Source organism: Tetrao urogallus (assembly GCF_951394365.1).
Source record: "Tetrao urogallus genome assembly, chromosome: 9".
NCBI lineage: Eukaryota > Metazoa > Chordata > Aves > Galliformes > Phasianidae > Tetrao > Tetrao urogallus.
In genome coordinates, this window is record NC_136822.1 from 12,016,638 (window position 1) to 12,037,944 (window position 21,307).

At 42.7% G+C, this 21,307-nt stretch overlaps 1 protein-coding gene across 13 annotated transcripts in view; it reads right to left on the reverse strand.

The window, feature by feature from the left end:
- DLG1 (discs large MAGUK scaffold protein 1) overlaps positions 1-19,584 on the reverse strand; it is a gene marked incomplete at both ends in the record, with an annotated part of 129,503 nt that extends 109,919 nt beyond the window's left edge. For all 13 annotated transcript variants that reach the window (XM_079539470.1, XM_079539469.1, XM_079539467.1 and 10 more), the window contains 3 exons: positions 6,115-6,281; positions 19,280-19,411; positions 19,566-19,584. In XM_079539470.1, coding sequence (XP_079395596.1) covers positions 6,115-6,281; positions 19,280-19,411; positions 19,566-19,584 — 318 coding nt within the window. The remainder of the gene's footprint in view (positions 1-6,114; positions 6,282-19,279; positions 19,412-19,565) is intronic.
- Positions 19,585-21,307: the final 1,723 nt, after the last annotated feature.

The following is a 21,307-nucleotide window of genomic DNA, read 5'->3' on the forward strand; positions in this document are numbered from 1 at the left end:
TAAGCTAGCAGTTTCCAGCCCATAAACATAGTATCTGCATGCTTTTCATTGGAAATCCTGCTCATAAAACAAACAAATTTGAAAACATGAGTCAAGCATTCCTGAGGCTTAGCATCTCCAGAAGGAACAAGAACACAGCTTCTTGGTGACAAATCTCAGAACTCCCTGAATGACCAAGCACGTGTTACGCCCTGGAGCTCAGACAGACAGAGTTGTTTAAGAAAAATGACTATGTAAAAAAAAAAAAAAAAAAACAAGAAAAACAGAACTGAAAGTTAATCAACATAATACATTAACTTGGAAACTTCTTTAAATTGTGATGTGAGGAGCAACAGAAAGACCCTGAAGTACACCAAAAACCTGAATCAACATCATGAAGAGCATGAAAAGCTCTATTTTTAATGCAAAGAATAAGACACTTGTATGCAGCCAGTAAGCATTTCTTAGACACTGAAATCACTATTATTGCACTGAAATTGTAAGCAGCATCACAATCTGTTCATATTCATATCTATCGAAAAATAAACATTTGTTCTGTCAGCTCTATGTCACATCAGTAGCAATCACCAACATCTGTTCTACCCAGTTCCATTCGCTGCTACCTGGGCCACTAACACTGAAAAAAACAAAGCATTACTCAGCTGAGTAACACAAGGGAACAGATGGGATTTTCTCATGTTGAATTACCTACCAATTCTTTCAGGTTGTACTTGGCAGGCCCTTTTTTTTTTTTTTCCTTCACAGATCTATTCTTCTTCCAGCATGAAATTCTCTACCTACCAAACGCGTCACCAGATAATTAAAGGAAAATCCATGCATATATAAACCATACAATGAATAAATCACAAAAATTAAAATAATGCTTTGGAAAAAGACCAATTTTGCAAATATTTTCATCCACCAACAAGTTATAAAAGCACTGATGGTTATTTAAATGCTAATTTGCTTTCCAATTCTTTGAGAAAACCTGTGTAACATACAGCTGTCACAGGTATAACCAGAGAAGCAGGCTCAGCTGAGCTTTTTGATAGTACATCAGTTCCTCAACTTCAGCAGATCTGAAGAGATTTCAAAGACCTGGTAAAGATCAAGCAGTAGCATCACTGCAAGCATTATCTCAGCTCCTTTAGCAAAGAAAGCATTAACATTTTAAGATGCTGTAACCTAACCCAGCTAACCTTAGAACCTGGATGCACAATGCTATTGTTACAAGATTAAAAAAAAAAAAAAAAAAACAACCCACAATTAAAGGTAAATTTTTAGAAATAGTAGAAATTTACTGCTTGTGTATGCGTCCTGAACTGAATTCCACCCCTTTATTTGTACAAACTGTCTAGATTTTAAGAATTGAAGGAAAATAATAGCAAGCCAAATGTCGTTTCCCTCCCACCAAGTTGGCATAGAGGAAGCAATGAGGTTCCTCAGACTACACACTATACACTCACTACAAGGCCTCAGACTCTACACTATCAGATGCCCAAATAAAACAAGCATGCTATTTCTGCAGTAAAAGTAGCTGAAAAACATACTGGGCAATACACAAGCACATGCAACACAAGCATAAAGCAACAGTACAACAACAGGTTGCAGAACAATCAGACACAGCACGCCATCAAGGTAGCCAGCAATGAGGCTGTACAAATATTGAGGACATATTTGAAGATGATCACCATGACAGGCCTAGATTTCCCCAGGAAGCACCTGTTTTTGGGACAGGTACAACTGACAGCGTTTGTAAAGGCCCGATGAGGATAGTGCAGTCAACAAAGCCGACTGCAGCAGAGAAACAGAAGCACAGCATCTTTAACACCATACTCTAGGTAGGCAGGTAATGCTTCCGGGGATTTCCTCTAAGACTCTGATTAACCATCTGACACACATTTCCAGTATGAATACTAACTGCCACAGACTATCCATTAAATGAGCAGTTTTCTTCGTTGCCCTGGAAAATATACCTCAATTTCCTTCTCCATACAATGTTATCTCATCTTAAGATGTTACATAGATCTATCAGAAAAAAAAAAAATCTTTGAAAAGTTAAGACATCACTGCTTGCTTTGTGGGCACAACTAATTCTCATGCTGTACAAGAAAATTAAGTTAGTTTAATTCCATCTCTTATCAAAAGATTCACATTATCTTTCTCTGTATGGATTTGGAGCACGCTCTGCCTGAGCCTGCAGTATGCTTCAATAGCAAAGTCAGCTAACAGCATCTAAATGTGTTACCAGAAGCACAGTAATACCAAGGGAAACTATTCCACTTTGCTTGGCACTTCTATTAATACATCTGGAATACTGCACCCAGCTGCACCACTGCGTGGCCCCCCAGCATGGGAAAGATGAAGATAACCTGAAGCAAGTTGTGCAGTGGGCCATCGATACAGTGAGGGGCTGGAAGGATTATTCCGTAGAGAGAGGATGAGGGCACTGCTCCTGATTTAGCTTTAAGAAAAAGTTTCAGTATGACCTAAAAGAAGTCCCCTAGTACCTACAAAACAACAGGGGCAAGTGCATCTGCATCAGAAAATTGGGAAACAGAAATCAACTGAAACAGATTTCAAGAAGTAAAAGATTTTCCCTGTCAGGATAGTCTAGCATTGGAACAGATTGCCCAGAGAGCTTTTATAGTCTCCGTGTTTTCATTAACCCTTAGCAATCTGACATTTTCCATTAGTGAGCCTGGATGATTCCACGATTGCAAGATGATTAAAGTTTCATTTCTACCTTGCCTTGGTTGGACACTTAGCTGACTGGTCTGTAATTTCAGCTCTTTTCTTCATTATTTCCTCTTCTATTTTCTTTCTATTACAAGAGAAAAGAACTTGGCAAGAAGGACTTAGAAGACAGTAAGCCAGATACTCCCTACATGCCTGATTCAATCTGCACATGCCCATATGTTTGAACAGGGAAAACCACAGATCAGCCACCATTATTCGCTAAACACTGAGATCTGTTAGCCTAGCTGTAACAGTAAATGTTCTGGATCAAGTTCCACCATCTAAGCCAAAATGTTTATTTTCAGATGGGGTCATTTTTTTCTTTTCTTTTCTTTTCCCACCACCCCCAGTTTCTAAGATGAAGTTGGGGCTACTTTTACATCAGAGAAATTAACAAGCATTTGCTATTCAGCTTGAATTAAACCAACCAGTACCTCACCGAGTTAAAGCAAAAAGAAGGAAAAAAAAAAATTGTTTCCTTAGCAATGAACTCCTCAATTAGGTCAAGGCAGACTTCACCGGAGATTCAAGTTTCACCACGTCCTTCCCAGGCGCGCAGCGTCCCGCCTCCAGGTGGCGCTACAGATCACGGCTCGGGCCCTACGAGCGCCCTGTAGCACAGACCCTTCTCCCACGGACCAGCACGGAAAGCCAGCTTTACACTCCTTAACCTACATTACCAACGCACCCCAAGCTCAGTATTTAACGCACAACATAGAGCTACGCACCCGTTAACCTTTTCCAATTGAAACGAGATAGACCTTCTACTGCTCCTCAGCACCGCAGGGATTAACATTCCTGTCCCGCTTATCACTGCCTTGAATCTTTTTTTTTTTTTTTTTTTTTTTTTTTTTTTTTTTTTGTACTGAAAGCTAAAACAAATAAAGCTGTCAGAAAGCACAGAAAGGAAAGCAGATTGCTGCGAGCAGGGAAACTGCAGTCTGTAGCTCTAACTTCCTCTAATAGGGTATCTATGGGAATTACAAAATCTACTGCTTTGATCCAGAAGTAGCAAAGCCAAAGAACTCTGTTACGTTCCTAAACTTGCATACCACTACTCCATGTATATACAAGCACACATTGCTAAAAAGTCACTTCCAAAGTCAGCTGCATAGAAAGTTCTTGTAATACAATCCTCATTCACTACAGGGAAGCATTCTATCCCCACTCCCAAGCAACTTTCACGTAGAGCAAGTGTCAGCTGGAAGAAAACCCAGTTGTTCTAGAGTAACTACAGCAGAGACATATCAGTAAGGCAAAAGAAGTGTGGTTTAAGGCATGACACTCAAGGACAACCACCTGCAAGCAATAAAAACTGCCCCACTCTCATCCACTCTTGTCGTACCACCTAAAATAACGTCCAAGTGCATCTTGTACATTGGTCTGGTTATGCCTGGTTAATGAGCTACCATTCATTTGGGCAGCAGCCTTGCAAGTCTAAAAAGTGACTGTTTCCGTATAGAAACACGAACCAAATGGGGATGCTAAACTCAGGTTCCCTCTGATCTCTAATAAGTTTCAGTGAACAAAACAAATCATTAGGTGTCACACGCTGTCGCAGTATTAGAGGCTGACTACACCCTTACACTGATTAAAACCACATTTATAATGAAAAAAGTTCCAAGGAAAAAAGCATATTATTGAAAGCAAAATGCATCAAATTTTACAGATTAAAAATGTTAACTTTTATTACCACGCATAGCAGGTGTCAATATGTAAGAATTTCCTCTGTTTCTCTTTGTTTGCCTGGTTGGGGGTAGGGCTGGGATTTTTGTTTGTTTTTAATTTCAAAATATGGAGGGAAAGGTATTAAGAAAAAACAGTCAGCAAAGAAGAAAATTAAGACTGAAAATAAGTACGACCATATGTTTACTATAACAACTGCTATATATAGCTTATCTTTCCAAAAAAATATAAGATATACAGATATGCTGAAAAATGCAAATGAAATTAATACTGAAATTCCACACTTCAAAACTCTCCATCTATCCAACCACAATGTGGGAAAATAGCACTCCTAATTAGCAGTATTCTAATAAAGTCAGGTCAGCTTCGCTGTGTGTGACAAAGACTGAGAGAAGCTTAGTTTGGTTTTGCATAAATTAACATCCACACCAATATGTACAACCATGCTTTCAAATAGTGGAAGTAAATGCAAGATCCAGTTCATATACTGAAGGTCAAAGGTTTGTTTGCCTTCCATAGGATACTTGAGACAAGTAGTCTGGAGGACAGGTGGCTTTGTCACAAGAGTCCAAATCTGGGACACTTAAAAGAATAACAAAGTAATCCACATTATATCAGGTTAGTTCTTGTAATTATACACCACTGCCTCTGTACTGCACAGGAGAAACAGTTGCTTCACCTAGAAAACAGCTCAGCTGAGATACTTCACTAATAACTGTGTTTAGGACTTCTTGAGTTAGGCCTACACGTAACGCAGTTTTTTCCATACTATTTCTCATACATCCAACATCACTGGATTTTCTCCATAAGTGACAGCCCTTAAAAATGATTTTCATTAAGGCAACTACAGCAGTGGCTCACTCTATACAACCTCATGCAGCTAATACCTCAGAGACAAGTGATTTCATGTTTCCCAGCCTAAAAGTCAACATTCACAAAAATCAAAGGAAAATAATTCATTGCTGCGTTGAAAGTTCAACTTCTAATCTTTGAGATGTTTGATTACCTGCAATCCCGACAAAAATACAGTACACCAATGTTGTGCAGTTTCTTGATGCAAAGAGACTGTAATAACGATTCTTAGCAGTACGTAACATTTATTCCTGGCTATGCTAAAAAGTTGGTCTTTTCCCAACTAGACATCTTCCAAACTCTGACAAGATGCAACAATCCAGATCTCCTCTACAGAATTTGACAGATTCCATAACAGCTTCAATAGCTCAGGTTCACTCAGTAAGGCATCCTGAGGACTTCATCTTTCTGGGTGGCACACAGCCCTGGGCTGCCCTACAAGACACAGCACTACTCCTTCAGCAGGTCTGCTCACTGCTCTTCCTGAGCTCTATTACTATTTAATAAAAACAAGTCATTTTAGCTTGCTATTTTTAACCACTGAGAAGCTCACACACTTTTTGCAATACTGCCTGTACTTAAGGCACACCTGAAACTGAGTTCACCTCCTTAAGGACATACAAACAAGACTTACACAAGAAATGCAAGTAACATCACTACTTAAACTGAGGGATGGAGATCCTGGCTTATTGAAAATACACCCTATCATGCATTTACTTCCCTGCTTCATTTTCTCATCACTTAACAGTTGCTTCATGGCACATTTAATAAAAAAATTATAAACACATTAAGTAAAATGAACACATCTGTTACCTAACATTTCAATGGTTAAAAAAAAAACCAGCAGAGACAACATACCTCTACACTTGGGCTAAGGCTGCTTGGCAGTGTTTCTGATGTCACTGTTGTGCTCGGAAGGCTGGAGAAGTCCCACGTATTCACAGGCTGTATTGGTTCAGATGGCTGAGAGTGATCAACGCATTTTGGATTGTCGAGTAAGGTCACTTCATAAAATTCTTGAATATCTAGAGACACAAAAAATTGTGAAGTTAGATTCCATAGTTATGATGATATTCTGAGTTTAACAGCATTCTCATCGTGCAAAACAAATTAGATAGCTGCTACTGGATATACATATCAAGGATGAAGCCCTATCGTTAAGATCACTCGAAGCTTCCCCCAGGACACACAGTTCCCTGCGCCTTGTATCTCAGAATGCCTATGTCCCACTCACTTCAGGCTTTGGTCACTGGCAGCAGTGCTACCAGAAGCACAGGTTGCAGCAGAAACAGCAGAAGCATATGGAATAACTTCAGTGGAACAGCCGTAAGGATGGGTATCTATGCTTCAGCTGATGCTATGCCTAACCTGAGGGAATGCAGCCTTTGGTCACCTGAAACCCCTATTCAAGGGCAATATTAGAAGGTCTCTTCCTGTGGTATGTACTTAAATTAAACGACCACAGAAACACAAGTATATCGATGAAATCAGCACCAAGAAAGTTAAAAGGAGTTAGGAAAAATTAAATTGACCGAGTTATACAGAACAAAAATATATAAATTAACAGCTGATGACTCAAGTAACAGAAATAGGATGCAAATTGAATGGTATGAATTAGTATGAATTCTAAGTCATGTTTATGAACTAGTAAGTAAATTTTTGTAATAAATAAGTTATTTATGAAGATTCAGCTTCAGGGGGAAAAGAATCTGGCAGCATTAGCCTTTGTTTTTATTTTCTACTGACATCCTATCCACTGCATGAAGCACTAATTAAAAATGAAAAGCAAAAAAAAAAGGAAGGATCAAGCGTCTTTCCAGGGAAATTTAAGTATCCAAAACTTGCTACCACAACAGTAATCATTCACATCAAATACATTTAAATTTAAAATTCAATTTAAATCTAAACGGTTTATGCTAAGGGAAGGACAGGGGAACAAAGAACTTACAAAGCTTTTACTCTCTTCTTGGAAGCAGAAAAGCCACTACACAGAGATTACAACTTATGTTTTTCATTACAACAGCTTCACAGAAGACAAGCCCTTCTGACAAGGTTTGTCCAAGCAGGAAATAGGACCCAGCAAAAAGTATGGAGGGTTCTCATCTGCAGAATCTTGTTGCTTTCCAGCAGCTCCCCACAGACACCAACAGAGGCACAATAACCAAATTCCTTTACAGATGGAGCAGCACTATAAGAAAAACACCACATAAATGAGAGACTTCTTACTGTTTTGTTGGTGTTCCACACGCAGGTTTTTCCTACAGACATTGCGCTCCTGCTCTTTTCATGTTCAGAAAACTCTAATCCTCAAATTCCATTTGTAGCTTTTCTCTTAGCAAGAGAAATTCCTACCAACTGCTTACATTAATTTTTAAAGTTATACTTGCTCTTTGCACTGCTGATTGGAAGAAAGCAAGGGCTACAGAAGACATTAAGTGACCTAGATATACAGCAGCAAACCAACCTCAGATTTAAGGGCAATTTGTATCTCTGTCCTTCACATTAGCTCCCATAGCTGCATTAACATTAATGCATCAATCAAGTGCACTGAGTAAAGATTTTTTTCCTCCCGATACACGGCTTTGTACATTGAAATAGGCAACGTTTGGAGCTGATTCTATAGCAGCAATCCACATCAACCAGGACATGAAGACTACTACATTATTTATGGGAAGGGGTTATTTGTGCAAGTGTTTTACAGCAGAAATCTAGGGCATCTACTCTCAATTCTGGTACTTCTAAGTCTCACTGCCAGCTGAGGTAGCCAATTGTGTACTGCAGAATGACTTGCTCCAAAAAGCACCTTATTTCCCATACACTACTTCTCCATCTCTGAAGGACACCATATATTTACTACCAATATATACATACACAACCTAATATCAGGATTAGTCTCCGTTTATCCTGAACTTGCTCCAAGTAACAAAATTTCCTCAGAATTTAATGGCTAGAAAATATTCTTTCTCTTAAAAAATAAATAAATTCCAACATCCATTTACACTGGCTATTCAGAATGCTGACGGTGAGCACTTCTGAGCACAGCCTGGCAGTCTGTGCATCTCAATGCACTAAGAGCACAAGGACTGAATGCTGGATGCTTGTATTCCGTGAAGTCAGAAATTCAAGCAATACTAAATCCAAGCTATTAAATATTTTTATCTGGACTATTGCTGTGCATCAGCTCACAAAGGTATTTCCTTGTGTGAACACACCTGACATAGCCAATGAAGTAATTTTAATCTGAAGACACACTTTTCAAATGAAAAGTTCTGCTGTTTTCCTTGTTCTTGTAGACAGTAGATCGCAAAATACTTTTTTTTTTTTAAACTTACATTTATGATTTCCTCCTTCCAGCTAACTATGTTTTTTCATGTCTTATCCCCTTCCATATTACTTCCAAGAGCGATTGTAAATCAAACAAGACAAAAACTAAATTACAGAAAAAATGAAAATTCAAGTCAGAGACCAGTAGAAGTGAGCACAACTTGTAACGAGAAGGAAAACATTCAGTGAGGCTGAGTGACACAAGTAGCTGCACAGTTTCAAAAGAGCCAAAGAGCGATAAACAGTAAATCTGGATGTTGCACTGACATACCAAATCATAATTAGATTGGTATACTGCCTAAACATCCCAAAATTAAGCCGTATATTACAATGGATTATGGTAAAATTTAACTGTGGTATGCCTGATGTCAGCATCCATTTCTGAGACTTCAATTGCCAGGTTCCTGCAACAGACAGCTCACCTTTACAGTTCTCTTTCTGGGCCCTCAATGGAAACCTGGGCTGTAACGTAAGCTTTTGGGACAAGCGTGCTTTCATAAAGCTCTCAAAAAAGGATTCGCTGTTTGCCCTTTTCTATTGAAAGCAGGTAGAAATTATTCTGAAGTGATCTAACAGCCAAAATGCAAGAAAATTAATGGCATATTTAGTTTAGGGAAGTTCTCCAGAGTAGATATTTGCAAAGCACTGACGTTGTCGGCACTCAGAAGGGGCAGACTCTCCCTGAGAAGAGGCCGGTCTCTGCTGTCAGAGAAACGTCACAAAACAAAACTAGTGCTAACATTCACCATTTTAGTAGTGACTGCACAGTTTAAAGCCAGTTTTGTTTCCAGGCTTCACTGAGCACGTTACAGGCAGGAGCACAAGAACCAGTACAATGTTTTTGGCTTTCTGACAGGTATGAAACAACTCGCCAGAATCCTTTATTTATTGTTGTTCTTCAGGTTTTATTTAAAAATCCTAGTAGCAAACCTTTAATGTTATGGTATGAGGGAGAGAGCCAAAAAAAAACACAGGCATTTACTACTTCCAAAAATGTGTTGAACTATTTTTGGTGCACTTTTTCTTTTTTTTATTTTTTAATTAGAAAGTCATTTAATTAAGATCACAGTAACTCACTGTTCTTAGGCTTTCCGTTTTCACCCTCTACGCATTTTGGCTATTTGGGGGTTATAGGTGGTTTTCCTTAACTAAACACCAGGAAATTCCACACAAACTTAACATTCTGTGGACTAAAACACTGACACACGGTACTACAACAGACCACACTGGACACCATGCAGGTGAAACAGCCAACTGTTGCCCTTAAGCCATACTCTACACGAGCTGTAAGCTTATCGCAGTACACACAAGTTAATGACATCTGTATTTGCAATATTAATTATATACTCACTTGAAGATTCAATTTCAATATACTTAACACCACTGTGCACAAACAACAGTTTATTTAACAAGTGCATATTTGTTTTCTGTTTCTGTTTTTCAAACAAAGCTGGTGAGGGGTCTGGAGCACAGGCCTTATGAGGAGTGGCTGAAGGAGCTGGGATTGTTCAGTCTGGAGAAGAGGAGGCTCAAGGGAGACCTTCCTGCTCTCTGTAATTACCTGAAGGAAGGTTGTAGTGAGCTGGGGGTCAGCCTCTTTCTCTCGTGTAACTAATGACAGAACTAGAGGGAATGGCTTCAAGCTGCGCCAGGGGAGATTTAGGCTGGACCTTAGGAAATACTACTTTTCTGAAAGAGTGGCCAGGCGCTGGAATGGGCTGCCCAGGGAGGTGGTGGAGTCACCGACCCTGGAGGTGTTCAAGGAACGTTTGGGTTTTGTGTTGAAGGACACGGTTTAGTGAGTACTATTGGTGACAGGGGGATGGTTGGACTGGATGATCTTGAAGTCTTTTCCAACCTTGGTGACTCTGTGATTCTTCACTGCAAGCACTCCCTGGAGCAGACAGCATACTCAGCATCCAACTCATCTGAATCCACTTAGTTCTTGCCTAGTGCCAGTTACAGTACATCCTTAATTACGCTCCTACATGCCCCTCAGTTGTACAGACCTTATATTCATCCCTCTATCTTTTTTAGGCTACACTGTCCTAACTTGCATTCTCTGCTGTTCTCTCTGCAGGAGCCACCTCCTACTCTTGTCACCAAGTTGTTACTTCTCCATCTTGTTCTATTTCTATTCCATCCTTCTGAAGGCCACAAAAAAGGAAGAGACCAAAGCATTGTATTATATGAGAAATCTGGGCACAACCTGGATTTTTACAGTGGGTGTAATAATCAGCATCAGTCTAACTTCAACTGCTGAAGAACCCTGAGCTGACATTTTCATGGAGCTCTTTATGTTTTCATATCAGCTCCAGGTGGGTGATGGTTAACTCAGAGCTTCTAGCAGTAAGTTTGGTTTGTTTGCTCTGCTGTGCATCATTTCAGATTCATTTGCACAGATTTTCAGAGGCTATTTAGCTTCCCAGTCTCAGTTGCCTTTCTGCAACTTATCCTTATTAATCTGAATAAGCAAATGGTCATCTGAAGATTGTCGTTTCAGTGCTCATCAACTTTCAAGGTCACTCATAACCAATTTTGAGTAACAGAGAACCACACATGAATTGGAAGTCATTGAACCTCCCTTCCAAGTAATAAATGATAATTTTCTCTCATGTCTGGTTTCCTACTTCTTTTTCCGTTTGCCCACTCATTGAGAGGCTTATATCAACTACAAAAACACAAGCCACTAAGATTCAGAAAATGGCCAGCGATACCCTACAGCCTAGCATTAACACTCAGCATTCCTACAAGCTCACAATACACAGAAATCAAGTCTTTGGAGTTCAAAACAGGCATTTAATGAGCTCCTCGATCTAGGTCTCACCAAAGCAGCATAAAAGAATGAGAGCCTTGAAATCTGTTCTCAACCATTTGTGTGTTCCACTCTGCACTGACATCAAGGAAGTATTTCCCTCCTAGCAGACATTCAGGCAGAGAACAAACCCATTTTGGCCAAAGAAGGTCAGAAAGCAACAAAATACAGACTTCAGAGCACACAGCATTTTAATACCATGGTCCCTCAGGCTTGCAGTGATCAAGGAGCTTATGAATTCTTTCACAAATTGACTTACTTGTATTTCACTTTAATATTTCACCTGAAGATCCTTTTAAGTGAACATTTCCTCCATCATCTCCCGTTGGCCTGCTTCTTATCAGACCTTTATTCATACAAGTACAGCAGATGCAAATGTCTGATTTTTCCAAATATATGCTTCAAAAACGAATAAGTCTGCTAACAGTTCAACATGTAGGCTGTCCAGGAAGATGTGTCATCCCATTATAAGTTACAATGGTCTCTATCCCCCTCCCTAGGGGGAAAAAAAATAAAGGTGTCTTCCTTACTTAGGGCTTCCTGCTAAAGCAGCTGAAGCACCTAAAACTGAAGACTTAAAACTAGTAGAAAGGAAAACAAAGGTCAAAATGTTATTTCAGTTCAGAGCTATTTGAGACGTATGGCTTCTGCCAAGTTCTGAGCAGCCCTACATAATGGATAGACAAAATGTGAGTGGAGTTATGATTACTGTCAGATCAGGCAAAAGAGTCCACCAATGCTAGATTTTCATTCCTCAGGTGCAAGGCAGTTCCTGATAATTCTAAAGGAACCACAATTCTGCATCCTAACTTCATCTAATGTCTCAAGCTAAGAAAACCCAAATGCGAGACCTGGAAAATGAATTATTAATAACTGACAAGAAAATAAAAATGTGAACAGAAACTTCACATTCATTTGCCAAACCAATAACCAGAGTCAGGCGAGTGCTCTCTTTGTGTGTTCATCCTTCATCCCCAGCAGAAACATTCATATTTATACAACAAAAAGTGAAAACCAGACTCATGGTAATCCCTGTAAAGCCCTTCCTAGAGTTGTTTGTTTTTAAACACATGCTGACTATTGCTATGCACCACATCTTGAAAAATACAAGTTGTAGTGCAGCTTTCCCACCACACATGTTCTGTTCTATAGACTTCGAGCTGCAGCAGCCAACTCCTCTTCCTCAACCATTCTGCTTGTTTTGGTGGCTATGCCCCAAGCTTTAACCCTTCTGCACACACTTAACTTCTAGCCCTCAAACTCCAGAAGTATTATTTTCTGTTTCAATAGCATAAATGCAGCTTAATTTGCACTCATTTGAAACTGCTGTCATCGAACCTCAGATCCAGCTCTCTGCCCTTATTCCTCTGGCTGATGTTTGCAGTGAGCCACGTCCAACTCCTCACCAGCCTGTCAGCTTATGTCTTCCAAACTGTTCACATTTTCCCCTTTGCTCTCCAATTGCTTCTTCAGCATACTTTCAGCTGGTCTCTTTCCAGTTTTCCTTCAGAATCCCACAGGGATTATATTCAAAACTAAGGTAGGAAAAACTTAAAGAATTTAAAATGGTCATCACTCAGCTAAAAGTTGGCAAAACCCCCCTGGCTGTCCGCGCTCTTTCCTATTGAACATTACCTCATGTGTACTTACTCACCAACCCAAGGCAGAAAAAAAAACCCGAAACAAACTCTCAGTTACCCATTCTCTCCAAATAACTTAACTGCAGTTCCAAACTATTAGCAACCAATATAACTGTGCCTTTTTTCTTAAAAGGGTGTATTTAGCACTGTCAGGCTAATAGAAACTTCATGCAGGAAGAGCTATTAGTAACTTTTAATTGTAGGATGAGCCAATACAGAACTGACCAGGATTTCCTCCAAAGGAATGAACTCTGGGAAGGAAGAAAAACAATTGAGGGATATAGGGGATACACTCACTCAAACATCTGAACTGAGCTCTCACACAGATGCACAGCTCTGCCTTTTCCTCTTTCACTAATAATAGCTAATAGACTTGAAGGTAACTGACAGTGGCAGTACCACACACCAACATCTCCCCTAGAAGCAACACCTGTACACTCCCTGCAGCCAAGCTCTAAAACAAGGTTCTGAACTTGGGATTCAGATTTTCAATACTTTTACTGTTGTCCACAAGCCTTCCTCACTGTATCTTTGTCCTAGATCAACTGCCTTTTTAATCTCAAACCAAAGCAACTGGTTTTTTGAGGACATGGTTGGGAAGATACTTGCTCATAACAAGATCCCTGTAAAAGCTTTATCAAACAACCCTACAGCCTCCCTTACCTTAGAGAACAAACAAAGTTAAGGAGGTGATTCTACTGTCAGCCCTCTACAGTATCTTAAAATCCCTCCAAGTTCGGCCTAGTTATGATTCAGGGAACCATCTGTGCAAGGAAACAGCTCAGCAGCTGTCAGATTTTGAGCCTCTTGGAATGATTCATCCCACCTGCAAAGCAAGTGCCATCTCCCAAAACACAGGCAACAGGACGCCCAGGACAAGCCCCACATCACCAGGCTCACAGCATTCCAGCTGCAGCGCTGGACAGAAGAAACTTTTCCAGAACCTGGAAACTGTAGCAGTAATTCTGAAGTTCAGCTTTCTTCTCGGCCTCTAGAAAAACACCCATTTATTGACAGAGTTCACTGGTCAATAACCCCTTGTGATGGTAGCTCAGCAAAGACAGTAATACTGTGACTGACAGATTCTATAGTGCGGCGATTCAGAACTGAGTACACAGTTGGGATAACCACAGGGATAATCTTTTGCCACAATACTCTCTCTGCACACCCATAACTGCTCAACTTACACTAGTCCTCCATGCTATTTTGGGCTGCCAAAAGCAGCTCCTAATCCCATTGCACTGTCACAGACACACGCAGGACAGTAAGCACTGAAACATCAGAAGAGAAGGAATACAGGCAGCACACACACAACACCCCCAAAGCTTTCCACACTCTCAAGCTGTATTGCATACATACGAAATGACAGGCAGTTCTTTAAGGAGGAGGAGCAATGAGAGTCTGTTTCCCTCATCATTGCATTCCTTCAAAAGGACAGCATGAAATTCTTCCGAAAAATGGCTTCTTAGGCAACTACAAACTACATGGAAAAAGTACAGTAACAGCTGAATTCATGTTCCACACTTCCAGACATAAAGCAAACTTCATTTTGTACTCTCTCAATCCAAATCCAGATAATCAAGTCCTTAACTACTTTTGAAGACTCAACGCTATGTCCAATCAGGCTGAAACAGAGCACCTTGTCCTGAAGCTTAAGGAAGGGGACTGCACTCAGTAACTGCAGCGCATCCTCGAGACACTGCTCTGGACAGCAGATAAACACCTGAAAGTTTTAAGAACTGCATCCATGGATGTTTCAGTCTCAGATAGGAGCAAAGACATAACCAGCCCTTGGGGGGAGGGGAAGGAAAAAAAAAAAAAAGAAAAAAAAAATCACAAAAATGCAGCAAGGTTAAGATTCCATTCTAAAAATACCCTATTTAGCATCTACAATTTCAGTGGTATATCCAATATAAGTGATGATTTAATTTTCCCTGAACTTCCATCTAATAAAAAAGCACTATTCACTATCTAACCAGATTCCTGAGTTACTGTCAAGAATTCCCAGATCTGCAATGAAAATATTCTTCAGCTAACCCTGAACCAGGCCATGCAGTGCCTCAGCTGCACTTCAGTCAGGAAGCAGCTCACAAGCAGCCTCACTCACCTTACCTACAGAGCAGACTGACACAGGGGCACAAACCCAGCACTGAAGCTCTCTCAGGCATGCGCGAGTTTGAAAAGTTGATTGTGTCATCACAGCCTGTGTTCTATTAACTAACCATATCACTGAAATACAAGCTGATACTGAAGTTTCCTCAAGAGCAAGTACTTTTGGTTTCAGTTATGAAGAAAAGCTTCAGCTTTAACTGCACCAAACTTGAATTTAGCTAGTAAGTATTTCCACACCAGTTAAATAATTGAAAGGGAGGTAAAAGAAGAAGAACGGCATCCCCAAAGTCACAGAGAACTCAGTGTGGGACCACCCATGGTCAGACCGCACCAGATGGTCCCAACCTTGAGGAGCACTGAGCCTACATCAGCCTAAAACATAGGACCGTTCCCTTCACCAGCCTAGAAAGGCAATGTGGACAGAGCTACAGCTGCTTTAAATTCCTAGAAGTTTCAGCCCCAGTCAGATAAACCTGAATGAGGCATTTACCTTACTGCAACCATCAGCTGTCATCACATTTCAGAGATGAGACTTATTCCTCCGGTGTGTAAAAACATCAGTGGCATTTCTAACACTATTTCATAGTGTTCATCAATCCAGATTGTGGGTAAGAGCACCTTCACATTCACTGGATTAAGAGTTCCTTGGTTCAGCAAAGGCTACAGAAACCACTCCATTTTGTCTGCAAGATTTCCCACGCTAGATATTTAGTGTCAGGAATATTCAGCACATAATTACACCAGACATCTTCACACGGAAAGGCTCCAAGTTAAATAAATTAGGTGGCTCACATGAACGATATTCATCACATTCAGCTTTTCCCAGTCAACTTCATCATTTAAAAAAAAATAAAGGCCTCCAGATGCGGTTATAAAAATAAGGCTAAATAACCCTAGGGACTTAACTGTAATAGTATTATCTGATTATTTCAAAATAAATACCAAATTCTGCACCAAAATGAAATGAAATCATATGCCATCCCTCCTTATGTGGATGCCTTACTGTGGCCACTTAATAACCTAACTCACTGTATCAATTATCAGGATATCAATAACAAGCTTTTTAACAAGAAAGAAATCAACAGGTAGAAAAGATAGCACTAGATCCTCACACAGTAAAATAGGAGTTTTACTTAAAAACAACACTATTTCTCAAGCTGGCTTTAATTAAAGGCTGCTAGTATCCATTTAATTAAAGCACCAGACATCATTATACTTGGCTGGTTGAAGCAAATAAAATGGGAACTCCGCATTACAGAACACAGAAAAGCAAAGACTGGCTTTTTCAGACTCTTTGAAGGAAGGTCACTGACATTTGGTTTCTGATATTGTTACTAATTTAAATTACTGCAGTTATTTCACTTACAGAAATAACATTGATGCAACGATGTCAATTTTCTAACACTGTTCACACTGAGCAGCCACTGCCCTAATTCAAGTCATTTTAAACCAGTTTGTTATATTTAAGAAGCAGGTCAAGTTTGTAAGATTGCTGAAACTAGAATTTGTTGGAGGAATTAAAGGAAAGTATAATGTGAGGAAAAAAAAGTTCTCAGATGTGAGAATATCACTTACTCTTCAGTACCCAAACTGAAATTCACAAAGAACCTACCATTTAATTCCTTCCTGTTAAAATAAATAGATGAAATATTCAGTATTTCTGGAAGAGAATACTGATGTCTTCCATTATAGAGTTGAAGATACATTCCTGTGCATAAAGTAACGACTATTTTTTGCTTGAAAGAACAGTATTTGATTGCCAAGTTCAGAACCACACCAAAAAAAAAGATGAATTTGACAGCAAATCCTGACTGGAGCCATCACAAACATTCTTACCTACCACAGACAGGAGGGTCCTGGAGATACAGCAGCAACCAGGCAGAATAAAAGCAAAAAGAAAAGTAGAATGAAAGTAACTTCATTTGTGCTCATTGGAGGTTTTGTTTTACTTTTTTTCTACTGTTAAAAACAGCAGAAACTAGAAGCAGCTTTCTAGAAGAAGCACCTACATGAAAAATAAATTTGAGTTAAATAAAGTTAAAATAAATAAATTAAAATAAAATAAATAAAGTTGAGCTTGGAAGCTTCTGTCAGTGTGCAGCTGAGAATATTTAAGTTGGAGACACAGCACAACTCCTGTAAAAGTCACACCTGAAAAATCAGCAGCAAGATGATGACAAGTGCAGCATTCAAGGTAAGTCCAACCTGCAGCACAGCTTCATCCAGGCTGTTCCCAAATCTCTACCACAAGAGGACAGGAAGGAACTGACTCCAAGGCTTCCCAGCCAATGCAGCCATCTCTCATGGAGCACCTTTTCCAGGCAGCCCCCTCCTCCCTGCAGGGCGCTGACCCCCTCCCAGGGGACACAAAGCAGTAGCCACACTGCATAAAGGTGTAGCCAGGAGCACAGCATCCAGGAGCAGCCTGCCATGAGCAAGTACTCCTCCAACTCATTTCCATGGAAAGGAGCAGGTTAAGGGAAGAATAGTGAAGATGACAGCATCAGTTCCTGGGAAGTTACTCTCTACCATCACGTTTCAGAGAAACAGTTTGGAGCACAAACACATGCTCCTTAACAAGCAATCACACAGTTAACCACTAAATGTGAAATTCACATTAATGCTCTCAAACAGCACAACACCTATTTGTGCATGCTGAGACCAGCTGAACGGGACAGAAGCAAAGACCCCACGGCTACAGCAGAACTTCTGACACATCAGAAAACAGGCCATGCAGCCCTCCAGCAGCCACACAGTAGCCCCCATTGAAGAATGCTACTGCCAAGTGCTAAGTTACAGAGGCAAGCTGGCTCCAGATACGGCTTTTAGAATAAAGTGTGTCTTGCAGGTTACAATACCAAAGGCCATTTCCATGCCACTGACTCATACCTCATTCAATAAATAACTAACACCAAGATTTCCTTGGTGTAAGTAAGAAGCACAATCACAGTATTAAGCTTCCAATACAAAACTTCAACAATGTCATTCAGCAACACAACACATAGAGGTGCACAAATCCTCATCATGGAGCTGCTCAGCATCAACTGAGTACTGAAATGCACAGAACTCCTGCAAGTAAGCCTTTTCTGGGGGTGTCCTATGGGAACAGACCTATCTGCACAACCACCTTTCAGGAATGCACATGGGAGATGTCCCATAAGATGACCAACTTCTGAAAACCTACCTGAAGATGAAATAAATGCTCCAGGAGAAAGCTCTTCACGCGCAGCAACGCTTTGTCCCTCCTCATGTTTCCACCACAACACAAATTCAAAGATACAAGGCCAAAAAGTAGTGGACCTGTGAGATGTGCTACATAGGCTGCAAACTGCGTAACTGCAAAGTAAACCCATACTGTCTACAATGTTAACAACAGTTTAGATGCAAGTTACTTTGTTAAAAGGGAAGGAAGTGAAACTTGGAAGAAGTTTTTACTCTGAGCTGCCTCACACACAGTGACGACCAATTTCACAAAGAAACCTGCAGAAGCTGCAAAGCCACAATTCTGCAAGTTGTGTTTACAATCTGCTTGTTTATTTTGCTCTGTTTGTTTTCTAAGAGATGCACAGGAAATTCAAAGTTCCACAGAAGGATTTCAGCAATATTTACACTAACAGTTCCAGAGAAAAAGCACCAAAAGCACTCTGAACTTGGGAATTAGTGAGGTTTTAACTGCACTTCACTGTGCAGAAAAAGTTGGTGCAGCCACCTGCAACGTTAGAGGTTTGCTTCCATTCACTTTAACTGCTTGTGACACACGCAATTTGCAGCATTTTTAGGGATCCTTCAGAAGGGAGATTTGTCCAATTTCTAATTAAGAGCAAAACCACTTCAGCTCACTCGTTAGGCACTTACACGCAGACTCACAACTAAAACACATTCCCCATAAATTGTTCAAATCCATAGCAATAGACGTGGAAAACGCAGCTGCACAGTACAGCGCAGCCCAGAAGAGAGGCGCCGCACGGCCGGTCGCTTCCAGGCCGGGCAGAAAACTCGTACAAAGTATGACAGAAACCGGCCGATCGGAACAGCACGTGTGTGAGCGCGGCGGCACGAGGGCTCCGACAACACAGCAAACCGCCTCCCCTCACCGACACCGCAGGCGGCAGCACACGAGAACCCGGCTTACCGATCAGCGCCTGGAAGAGGTTGCTCTGGAAGATGCCGATGACCCGCTCGATGGAGTTCCGCAGCTGCCGGTCCTCCGCCTGGCTCAGCTTGGAGCGGTACTCCTGCAGGAGGCGCAGGGCGCGCTGGGTATCTGCGGGCGGACACGAGACTCGCTGAGGCGGCACAGGTGGGCGACCGCGACCGCGACCGCGACCACCCCCGCGCCGCGGACCGCCCCGCGCGGCGCGCCCGTCCCTTTGTCCGCGGCCGGGACCGCGCCCGGCCCGGCTGTGCGCGGCGCTCACCTTGCTTCCTGACGGGCATGGCGGCTCCGCCCGGCAAACTTTCGGCCCGACCCGGCGCGGGGCGGCAGCGGCGCGCACCCCCTGCCGGCCGGGCGCGGGGGGACCGCCCCGCCCGACCCACCGCCCCGCCGAGCGGCCGAGCGACCCTCCCGGCGGCTCCGCTCGGGGCTCCCGCCGCGGGGAGCGGGACGGCTCGGGGACGCGGCGGGCCGGGCGCGGGGCGGCTGTTGCGGGTCGGGCGGGGCTGGGCGCGCGCAGCCGCCGCCTCCCGCTCTCGCCGCTCGGAAATTCCAAACTTTCCAGCCAAAATGGCGGCCTGGAGGCTGGGGGGGAGCGCGCCCCCCCCTCCCACGTGACCTGGCCCGGCGGCCGCCCAATCAGCGCGCGAAGCGGCCCGGGGCCGGTACCTAGGCGGCGGGGCGGGGGGGGGGGAGGAGGCAAGGTGAGCGCTCGGCGCCCGCCTTAAAGGGGCGGTGCGCGGCCGCCCGGCCCGGCCCTCCTCGGCCACGCCGCCGCCGCTTTGTCCCGCCGGCGCCCGGGGCGGCTCCCTCGTGGCCCGCGGGGACCGCTGCGCCCGGCGGTAGCGGCGCAAGTCCTCCGTCGCGGCCGCTCCGCCGCTCTCGGGGCAGGCGCGCCGCCACAGGTGCGCGGCTCCCGGTGCCGAGCGCCGCCCCTCGGCGGCACCGCACGTGCGCGCCGCGTGCCACAGCGGCGGTCCGAGCTCGGCCGGGGCTCCGCGGGCGCGGCTCTCCGGCGGCGGAGCGGGCAGCCAGCGCCGGGCGGGAGGAGAGTCCCTGCGGAGCGTTCTGAGCGCCGCTGACCGGGCGAAGGTGTGCTAACGTGGGGGCTCGGGGCGATTCGAGGGGTTGCGCTGGAGCCGTTACTTATTTCTCACTAAAGCACTTGAAAACCCGCGTGCACGGCCCGTGTCCGGAAGGCAAAGCTGGAAGTCGGAGCCCGGCCCGAGCCAGCAGCAGACCCAGCACAGACCTCTGCTCTGCTCCAGCCCCGTGTTTGGTGTGCAGTTTGTACCAGGACTTCCTCCCGCAGCTTTCTGCCGTGAAACAGTCCACGTAGCTCCGTGAAGCAAAGAGCACACATTCAGCGTTACTGACATTACATTCCCATTTCCAACATTACCTATTTTCATAGCCTCAGGGATTTGGCAATTGCTGGTGCCGGTCCATGTAACTTCAAATGAAACCATCTTAAGTAAGGAGGGACATTGTCTTCCATCATTGGCCTCATCTGTTTGCACTGCTTACAACAATACTGCACATACTCTGAAAGGGCCCACGTTCCCCTTGATGTCAGAGGAATACACCTACACGAGGAGAGGAAGAGCAGCCCAAAGTTAGCCAGCAGAAAGGACATATCCATACAGTGAGGTTGGTTTGTTGACTGATAAAAAATTTATTACAAAGCTAAAATAAGAATAAAAACTTGTAATTAAACAAACTGCCATAAAGAAACATTTTTTTCTTAATCAGGACTTGAAGGCTTTGTAAGTGTTAAGATATAATCCCTTAACGTAAGGTCATTGTGGTGGGGGTAGAGGAATAATCTCATATAACACCCTGACATGGCATTTCTCACTTGTTACTCACGCTCCAGGAAAAAAAAGAAAAAAGAAAAAAAAAAAAAAAAAGAAAAGATCAAAGAAGGGTCAGGATGAGAGATCAGTGAGTCAGGAAGCAATTAGCTGGGCCATAGTGCACTTCCAAGTGGGGCTGATCTCAGCA